Source organism: Triticum aestivum, chromosome 6B (assembly GCF_018294505.1).
Source record: "Triticum aestivum cultivar Chinese Spring chromosome 6B, IWGSC CS RefSeq v2.1, whole genome shotgun sequence".
Taxonomy (NCBI): domain Eukaryota; kingdom Viridiplantae; phylum Streptophyta; class Magnoliopsida; order Poales; family Poaceae; genus Triticum; species Triticum aestivum.
The window spans coordinates 205944563-205954763 of NC_057810.1; the positions used below are offsets into that span (position 1 = coordinate 205944563).

At 45.1% G+C, this 10201-nt stretch overlaps 1 protein-coding gene across 1 annotated transcript; it reads left to right on the top strand.

The window, feature by feature from the left end:
• The first annotated feature begins 575 nt into the window (after positions 1-575).
• Positions 576-4378, top strand: LOC123136586 (CASP-like protein 2C4). The gene is made up of 3 exons (XM_044556001.1): positions 576-919; positions 1016-1163; positions 3957-4378. Exons 1-3 carry the CDS (start codon positions 741-743, stop codon positions 4275-4277), a joined length of 648 nt encoding a protein of 215 aa, XP_044411936.1. The 5' UTR covers positions 576-740; the 3' UTR covers positions 4278-4378.
• Positions 4379-10201: the final 5823 nt, after the last annotated feature.

The following is a 10201-nucleotide window of genomic DNA, read 5'->3' on the forward strand; positions in this document are numbered from 1 at the left end:
CGGGATCCAGGTGGCACAAATCATTGTCAATACTGTTGGCGGCGGTAACAATTGTAAAATTTACCATGCAGAATATGTGATGACATGGCAGAGAATAAAAGAGTAGGGAGAGCTCGCTTGTATGCTCATATGCCAGCGAGCCAAGCACATACTCTTGGTGAAAAGATATACTACCTCCATCCGGAATTACTTAACGCTGAGACAACAGCTTCAAGTAATTCCGGACAGAGGTACTATGTTTTATTATTCTGCCTATAGCTCAACTTAAAATACACGTGATTAGAGCAACTATGTGGTGCATTATTGGCTGATGACATAGACACTAGTACTACCCATAATGAAGCTCACAATTTGTTGGACATGCTCTAGGCCATGACATTTTATAAAGCTGCCCCACGGTCATAAGTATCTCTAGTTATAAGTTATAGTGAAGCCCATGAAATTCAACACAATTTGGTGAGAAATTTTAAATCCCATACATGGTGGCCTCAACGCTCACGTACTTTCAAGTGTTTTGCACCGCCACAGCCCCATTGATGGGAACCGATGGATCGGTGATATAAGTACGCGCGCTGGCCCAACGCTTTCCGCGCGCGCGCGGGACCAACGTCCGCTACTCCGGCTCCACAAAGATCAAACAGTTGGCCAGGCAGCTAGCTCCGCTCCGCCCCGCCAGCGCACTCCGCAGCGAGGCAGAGACCCAGCGAGCGAGGCTCGACCGGCCGCGCGAGCTGGGCGACATGGGGGCGGTGGCGAGGCTGCAGGCGGCGGTGACGTCGGACAGGGCGGAGAGCCTCCTCCGGGGCGCGTGCACGGCGGCGTCTGCGGCGTCCGCGCTGCTCCTGGGCCTGAGCGCGCAGACCAAGACGGTGCTCTTCGTCCGGAAGAAGGCCGTACCCAAGGACGTCGAGGCCCTCTGGTACGTACACGCGCGCGCGCGCGAGATGTACGACCAAGCTTTCACCACGATCCTGATCACTGATCGCTCGCCTCGGATACTCGCTGCGTGTGCCAGGGTGCTGATCGTGGCGGCGGCCGTGGCCGCAGGGTACCACGCCGCGCGGCTCCTCAAGCGGCTATACTCCGGCGGCCGCTTCGCCGGCGGCGAGGACGGCGGGAGCTGCGCCAGGGCGGTCGCGTGGGTATGTTTCCTCCTCGACAAGGTAACCAACAAACCGATTAATTCCCGCTGAATTGATTTTGCTTCCGCGAAACACAGCCGGGGGACAGCGGCAACCTGTAGCTTCAGCGTAGTTAGCTAGACCAGAGAGTCGTGGTGAGTACAGCAAGGAAGGAAGGAGGAAACAGGCCGGACGCGTGCGTGTGCTTGGCGCCCAACCGTTTCCCATTAATACGCATCGAGTGGAATTACCGTGAGCCGGCTACAACGACGGGCGGGTGCGAGCGTGGGCACTGCGCGGTCGCTTTTCGCCACGGCCAGGTAGCAGCAGGAGGACGGTAAGGGTGGATGTGGATTTTTCTGACTGTCGTTTTTGATCGGACAGCCAAACCTTGGCCAATTAAGGCTTTCTCTGTCGACCGCCGTTCCATTTCCTCTAGTACATTTCCTTTTATCGGTAGCCTTGCTTTGCAAGCACTCCATGTCGCTTTTAAGTTTCTAATTCTATCCTATCCTTGGGACATGGTTTTTCGATTTCTGATGAATCACGCCTACTCAACTGTTCCCCTGTGAAGTCCACGTCTTAGAAGATAATAATCTGGCGCGTCATGTCGGCACTGAACATGTGCACTGAACGGCGGAGAAGAGTGTCGCTGGTGTGACCTGCTCGCCATACATAATTCCGTATTACAGTACATCGTTTGATGGAGAGAGGGGGGGGGGTCATAACTCATGCGGTTGCAACCGTAACGGGGTCGTTTCTCAAACTTAACTCGCGACGCGTAACAAGAGTCTTGATGGACTGATGGCCGCACTGCCAACGGCAACAGCAAAACACATTAAGAGCAACTTCAGTAGACGAGTCATATTGGCCCAGTCGGCATAATAATCATCAATATGAATGTTTTTTTTTTTGGGGTATCAATATGAATGTTCTGACTGAAAAACAACTCTACGAGAGCTGTCGTCCCGTTCTCGGTTGCCATTATGTAGCGTGCTCCGTATACGTCCCACAAGCCTTCATATTTGAAGGCTGGAGCATTGAAATGGAGCGGCCTCCATCCCTCAACCGCTCCTACGGGAGGGTAGTTTCAGCTCCCTCCTCGTTCTCCCGCGTGACCCATCTCTTGATCCTGCCAATGTCGCAGACTGCAGAAGATGCCATGGCACCACAAAGTGTGTCAATTAATGGCGATCGACCCTCGTGCTAAATTCTCCTGTCCATTAATATTAATATCACGTTTTCAACCATATTTTTCCGCCATCTGCCACTCTTTTTGCACGACCAGCCGCTCGCGGCTATAAAAGGATTGTCGCCATGGACGAATAGCTCACAAGCTCCAATTCTCGTACCGATGGCCGAATAGCCCTTACCCTGCAGCCCACAATCTCCACTTCCCTCTCATCATCGCCATGCCGCTTCCTTGTCCGAGCTGCGTGCCACTCTCAAGGAGGAAGAGTGGAACGAGGCGACAGTGGAGGAGGAGGTCAACCTCATCGCCCAGGAAGTGGAGGAGGATCGCCTTTACAGGGTGGAGGCCACGAAGGAGGATCCCGCCCTCGATGAGTGGTCGGATTAGAATACGAAAATAGGCACCATCGAGTTCGACTCGCTGCTAAGGAGGCATGTGATGAGTGGTATGAGGCCTACATCTCGGCCATCTGCCCCGGCGAAATCTTCAAGCATACAGCCACTGGGAAGGTTATGTGGGTGACTACGGCGTCTGGCGCTCCATTACAAGGAGAAGCAGGCAGACTTGGCGGAGAAGAGGGAGTGCATCAGATGGTGCTCATTCAACATGAACATGGTGATATTTACCGAGACGGGTCACACCCCATTAGGCATTCCTCCACTTGAAAATGCCGCCCCCAACCTTGATGATGACTGGTAGGAACGAGATGAAGACGAGGTCCCTGGACCGGCACACTACCATGCGTAGACGATGAGGCGAGTCGTCACATATGCATGTGCTCCGTGCAGTACATTCACAATGGTCATAGTGGGGAGCAACTAGTGCTTCTTCCAAGACGTCGAAGGTTATCAGTTTTGTACAAAAATCTCATCGAAATACATTACAACCAACTCCATTAGGAATGCATCGTGTGTATATATTGACATATGCAACCGAGAAAACATGATGGAATCAAAACATGGAATTTATGTGAAGGTAACTATTTTATAAAATGTTATGTGAGCAATTACGCAATTAGGGGGGTAACAAGTGCAAGACTAATTACAAGATGTATGGCCTGCTTTAAATTTTGATAAAGATAACAATACTTGTGTTTAGTACTCCAAACGAATTTCAGAAATAAACATTGAACCGGAGATTTGTCTCCGTTGGATCTCGTGGGATTCGATCGACGTTTATCTTCGGTGGATCCACTTGGATCCGGTAGTTGTTCGTGTGTTTATCGGTTGAATCCTTTCAATCTAAACTTCTCTTTAATGGTGGCGGTTGCTGTTTTGGTGCATTTGTTCTAGTGTCTTAGCACGATAACTCCTTGACTGTCTACTACAACAAGTTTTGCCCGGCTCCAGTGAAAGAGGGGCAATGATGGCGACGTGCCTTCGGCTCGCTTCAAGGCTTGCAGTCGTCGCAAGGTGGTCTACGGATCTGGATCTAATTTTTATTATTTCTAGTATTCGTTGCACTATCATAATTAATGATGAATAGATTAGAAGTTAAGAAAAAACCAAAATAAACATCGAACCGACAACTAGGCCTGGTGTGACTTTTTTTGGCTCAAAATGGAGTTGTAAAAAAGGAAGTGTATTTTCTTTTTAGGGAAGGAAAGTGTATGTTGTTGACACATGTATAATTTAACTTTGCAGGGGTGTGCGTACGTGGTGTTCGCGAGCGCCGTTGCGGCGCTGCAGGCATGCTTCGTGGCGCTGATGGGCGTGGAGCCCCTGCAGTGGAGCAGGCTCTGCAACATCTACACCCGCTTCTGTGTGCAGGGCGCCTTCGGCATGGTTTGTGGCCTCGCGGCCGCCGTCGGCATGGCCGTCCTCTCCGTCTTCTCCGCGCGCGACCTCTTCCGGCTCTACTCGCCGGCTGGGCGCAGGCAGGCGCGGCTGAGATCGGAATCAAGTCAGACAGGCCTCATGATGAGTAGAAATGAGATGGCCAGAGAAAGCGCGGGAGATGATTAGGCTCCTTCAAAAATTCTCATCGCCTTGCTGTTAGTAGGTCGCAAGGTCTGACAATGCAACCTGCAAGATTATATATAAATACAAAAAGTGAAGTTGGATCATTTTAGAGCAGGCAAAGAAAATTAAGTGACGACTGTTTCTACGTATTCGTGATCATTTATATAGTCGTTTTTGGGGAAGAAAATATGATGGGGGGCAAATTTCTTTTGATTGTGAGCAAATAGAATTGCTTGGATTGTTTAATTAAGTTCAACTTCAAACTTATAGAAATTTTTGCAAAAGAGAAAAAAATGAATTCCTCCATTGAAGTTATTTTATTTTATTTTTAGGCTAGTTGAATAGGTTTGATTAAGGTTTTATTAGTGATGGAGGGTGTAACTCTAGAGGCCGATCTTTCACGATTTGAAGGGGATCCCACGAAGAACACACGAGAGGGAAAATGAGAGAAAACACTCAAATCAACGAGATTCGATTACACATGTACTAGACCCAAGTACACAATGAGACACACGGTCCAAACACAACAAAGGACAATACAAACGGTCGGTAGTTCTTCCCAATCCGTGAGGAGATGGGGGCTTGAATCCGTGAGAATATTTAGAAAGACCTTTGCATTCCTTGCGTCCCATATCTTCCAAAGAATGAGCATGAGGATGAAGCTCCAAATTGCTCGTTTAGAGGCCAAATGTGCGGTCCATTCCCACAGGTGATCGACTAATGGTGCTGGAGAGATCTCTAGGAGTAGTGTCACACCTTGTGTTTTGCATAACTCCACTAAAGATAATAACGGTCATTAGTTACTATCATAAAAAAATCATGAAATAATATTGCTTTGTTTATTTCAAGTGTTTATTTTAATTGTTTTATTGGGTGTTTTTTAATTTAATTCACAGAAAACCCTATAGACATCCTCTTCCAATCCTCTGGCCAAACTCTTCCCAATGACCATACCATGTGGGTAAACCCAAAAAAATATACAAATTTATTTTGGCTAGAAAAACAATGAAACCCATTTTCTCTTTCAAAACCATAAAATAGAGCTTTCAACTAAAAGTGTTTATTTCCAACACAAAAGTGTATTCAAAATAATTTCTGAGGTGTACCATGTATAAGACCACTATTCTCTTAAAAAATATTAAGTTGAAAGTTATTTAAGCATTTATTTTAAATTGCTTTTTCTAAAGGCCGATGGATTTTAAATAGAAATAAATACGTATGTTGTTTTAAAATTTCTAAACAAATTACTCAACCCTATTTGGACCATTTTGGGTCGCCGCATAAAATTTACACTACATTGTCATGTGCATCATCTTGCCCAAAACATCATAAATCGGATTCTGTCAATTTCTAGGATTTGAAATGTTTCAACATTCAAATTCCTTTGAAAATTCCCATAAAATTTCCCTAACACGATTTTCAATCTATCTTCACCCCAATCAAGTTTCACTGACCATATCATTGTCGAAATATGGTAAAATTGAAAAAAAAATCACCTTCCACAGTAATGAATTTTACTGTTTGGACCACTTAATCATATCCAAATGACCCCAAATTTTTACCATAGCAACCTCTCATCCCCTACCTTACTCCAACTACTTTGCCTTGGCCAACCTCAATGACTTGAAGGGTAAAACCCACAAGTCCACCCCCATGGCAACCCCACTACTTTCCCCCCATTTCTTTTATCCAACACGCCTTGTAGCTCCTCTATCCTCTAGTGTATATTCTAAGCCCCATGGACACAAGTGGCCGCACCCCCACTCTTTAATTTTGCCAGGCCGGCCAAACTCGTGCTCTGGATGCGCTACAGTGCGCTCCAGCACTGTGATAACTCACAAGTATATATATGGGGTCAATTGTAGCCTTTTCGATAAGTAAGAGTGTCAAACCCAACGAGGAGCAGAAGGAAATGACAAGTGGTTTTCAACAAGGTAATGTCTGTAAGTGCTAAAATTGTTAGTAGCGAAGTAGTTTGATAGCAAGATAATTTGTAATGAGCAAGTAACGATAGTAGTAACAAAAGTGCAGCAAGGTAGCCCAATCCTTTTGAGGCAAAGAACATGCCAAATGGTCTCTTATGATAAGCAAAGTGTTCTTGAGGGTACACGGGAATTTTATCTAGTCACTTTCATCATGTTGGCTTAATTCGTGTTCGCTACTTTGATAATTTGATATGTGGGTGGACCGGTGCTTAGGTGTTGTTCTTACTTGAACAAACCTCCTACTTACGATTAACCCTCTCGCAAGCATCCGCAACTACGAGAAAAGCATTAAGAATAAATTCTAACCATAGCATTAAACTTTTGGATCCAATCGGTCCTTTACGGAGTAGCGCATAAACTAGGGTTTAAACTTCTGTCACTCTCGCAACCCATCATCTAATAACTACTCCACAATGAATTTCTTTAGGCACAAATATGGTGAAGTGTCATGTCGACATTCACATAACACCACTAAGGGAATCACAACATACATATTATCAAAATATCAAACACATATCAAGTTCACATGATTACTTGCAACATGATTTCCCCCGCGACCACAAGAACAAAGTAACTACTCACAAATGATAATCATGCTCAAGATCAGAGGGGTATTAAATAGCATAATGGATCTGAACATATAATCTTCCACCAAATAAACCATATAGTAATCAACTACAAGATGTAATCAACACTACTAGTCACCCACAAGCACCAATCTATAGTTCTGGTACAAAGACTGAACACAAGAGATGAACTAGGGTTTGAGAGGAGTTGGTGATGTCGAAGATGTTGATCAAGATAGCCTCCCCCAAGATGGGAGACTTGTTGGTGATGATGATGACGATGATTTCCCCCTTTGGGAGGGAAGTTCCCCCGGCGGAATCGCTCCGCCGAAGGGCAAACATGCTCCTGCCTAGGTTCCACCTCGAGACGACGGTGCTTCGTCCCGGAAGTCCTCTCCTTATTTTTTTCTAGGTCAAAATTACTTATATACCAGAAGAGGGGCACCGGAGGTGGGCCTGGGTGAGCACAACCCACCAGGGCGCGCCTGGGCTCCCTGGCGTGCCCAGGTGGGTTGTGCCCACCTGGTGGGCCCCCTCTTGTACGTATTGACTCCAAAAATTCTTATTTATTCCATAAAAATCCTTGTGAAGTTTCAGCTCATTTGGAGTTGTGCAGAATAGGTAGCCTGACGTAGCTTTTTTAGGTCCAGATTTCTAGCTGCCAGAATTCTCCCCCTTTGTGTATACCTTGCATATTATGAGAGAAAATGCATTAGAATTACTCCAAAAAGCATTATTATACACTAAAACAACATAAATACCAATAGGAAAACATGATGCAAAATGGACGTTGTTGGGTAATGTAGTAATTTCAAAAAAATTCCTACGCACACGCAAGATCATGGTGATGCATAGCAACAAGAGGGGAGAGTGTAGTCTACGTACCCTTGTAGACCGTAAGCGGAAACGTTTATCAACGTGGTTGATGTAGTCGTACACCTTCACGATCCGTCCCGATCAAGTACCGAACGTACGACACCTCCGCGTTCAGCACACGTTCAGCTCGATGACGTCCTTGCCTTCTTGATCCAGCAAGAGGGGCGAAGTAGTAGATGAGTTCCGGCAGCACGACGACGTGGTGACGGTGTTGGTGAAGAACAATCTCCGCAGGGCTTCGCCTAAGCACTACGATAACTATGACGGAGGATAAACTAGAGGGGACGGGGTTGTCGGCACATGGCTTGGTGTTTCTTGATGTGTCTTTGGTGCTAGCCCTGCCCCTCTATTTATATGTTGAGCCCTGGGGTCGAAACTTGGAGCAAAAGCCTCCTCAAAGTCGGTTTTGCACAAAAGGCAAGAGTCCCACTCGGACTCCAGGACCAAACGCCACAATCCTTGGCGTCTAGTCCAGACGCCATGGGCCTCGGCGTCTGGCCCAGGGCCATACGCCAGGGTCTCCGGCGTTTGGCCCCCTGGCCTCCACAAAACTCCTTTTGCACTGACCTAAAGCCTCATGGGCTTGACCCCTTGGCCTAACCATATCATCCAATATATGAATCTTTACCTCCGGACTATTTCGGAGCTCCTCGTCATGTCCGTGATCTCATCCGGGACTCCCAACAACATTCGGTTACCAACATACACAACTCATATAATACTATATCGTCAACGAACGTTTAAGCATGCGGACCCTACGGGTTCGAGAACTATGTAGACATGACCGAGACACCTCTCTGGTCAATAACCAATAGCGGAACCTGGATGCCCATATTGGCTCCTACATATTCTACGAAGATCTTTATTGGTCGAACCGCATAACAACATACGTTGTTCCCTTTGTCATCGGTATGTTACTTGCCCGAGATTCAATCGTCGGTATCTCGATACCTAGTTCAATCTCGTTACCGACAAGTCTCTTTACTCATTCCGTAATGCATCATCCCGCAACTAACTCATTAGTCACATTGCTTGCAAGGCTTATAGTGATGTGCATTCCCAAGAGGGCCCAGAGATACCTCTTTGATAATTGGAGTGACAAATCCTAATCTCGATCTATGCCAACTCAACAAGTACCATCGGAGACACCTATAGAGCACCTTTATAATCACCCAGTTATGTTGTGACATTTGGTAGCACACAAAGTGTTCCTCTGGTATTCGGGAGTTGCATAATCTCATAGTCATAGGAACATGTATAAGTCATGAAGAAAGCAATATCAATATACTAAACGATCAAGTGCTAAGCTAACGGAATGGGTCAAGTCAATCACATCATTCTCTAATGATGTGATCCCGTTAATCAAATGACAACTCATGTCTATGGTTAGGAAACTTAACCATCTTTGATTCAACGAGCTAGTCAAGTAGAGGCATACTAGTGACATTATGTTTGTCTATGTATTCACACATGTACTAAGTTTCCGGTTAATACAATTCTAGCATGAATAATAAACATTTACCATGATATAAGGAAATATATAATAACTTTATGATTGCCTCTAGGGCATATTTCCTCCAGACTCCCACTTGCACTAGAGTCAATAATCTAGTTCACATCATCATGTGATTTAACACCAATATTCACATCTGTATGTGATTAACACCCATAGTTCACATCGTCATGTGATCAACACCCAAAGGGTTTACTAGAGTCAATAATCTAGTTCACATCGCTATGTGATTAACACCCAAAGAGTACTAAGGTATGATCATGTTTTGCTCGTGAGAGAAGTTTAGTCAACGGGTCTGTCACATTCAGAGCCGTATGTATTTTGCAAATATTCTATTTCTACAATGCTCTGCACGGAGCTACTCTAGATAATTGCTCCCACTTTCAATATGTATCCAGATTGAGACTTAGAGTCATCTGGATTGGTGTAAGAGCTTGCACCGATGTAACTCTTTACGGCGAACTCTTTTATCACCTCCATAATCGAGAAACATTTCCTTAGTCCTCACTAAGGATATTCTTAACCGCTGTCCAGTGATCTACTCCTAGATCAAAATTGTATACAATAGGTCTGGTACACGACATAGCATACTTTATAGAACCTATGACTGAGGCATAGGGAATGACTTTTCATTCTCTTTCTATTTTCTGCCATAGTCGAGTTTTGAGTCTTACTCAACTTCACACCTTGCAACACATGCAAGAACTCCTTCTTTGACTGTTCCATTTTGAATTACTTCAAAATCTTATCAAGGTATGTACTCATTGAAAAATCTTATCAAGCGTATTGATCTATCTCTATAGATCTTGATGCTCAATGTGTAAGCAGCTTCACTGAGGTCTTTATTTGAAAAACTCCTTTCAAATACTCCTTTATGCCTTCCAGAAGATTCTACATTATTTCTGATCAACAATATGTCATTCACATATACTTTATCAGAAATGTTGTAATACTCCCACTCACTTTCCTGTAAATACAAGCTTCACC

Excerpts from the sequence above, each read along its gene's own strand:
- LOC123136586 (XM_044556001.1), top strand. The coding sequence starts at position 741 with ATGGGGGCGGTGGCGAGGCTGCAGGCGGCGGTGACGTCGGACAGGGCG. Across the intron at positions 920-1,015 it reads AAGGACGTCGAGGCCCTCTG|GGTGCTGATCGTGGCGGCGG; the intron begins GTACGTACACGC and ends TGCGTGTGCCAG. Across the intron at positions 1,164-3,956 it reads TATGTTTCCTCCTCGACAAG|GGGTGTGCGTACGTGGTGTT; the intron begins GTAACCAACAAA and ends TTAACTTTGCAG.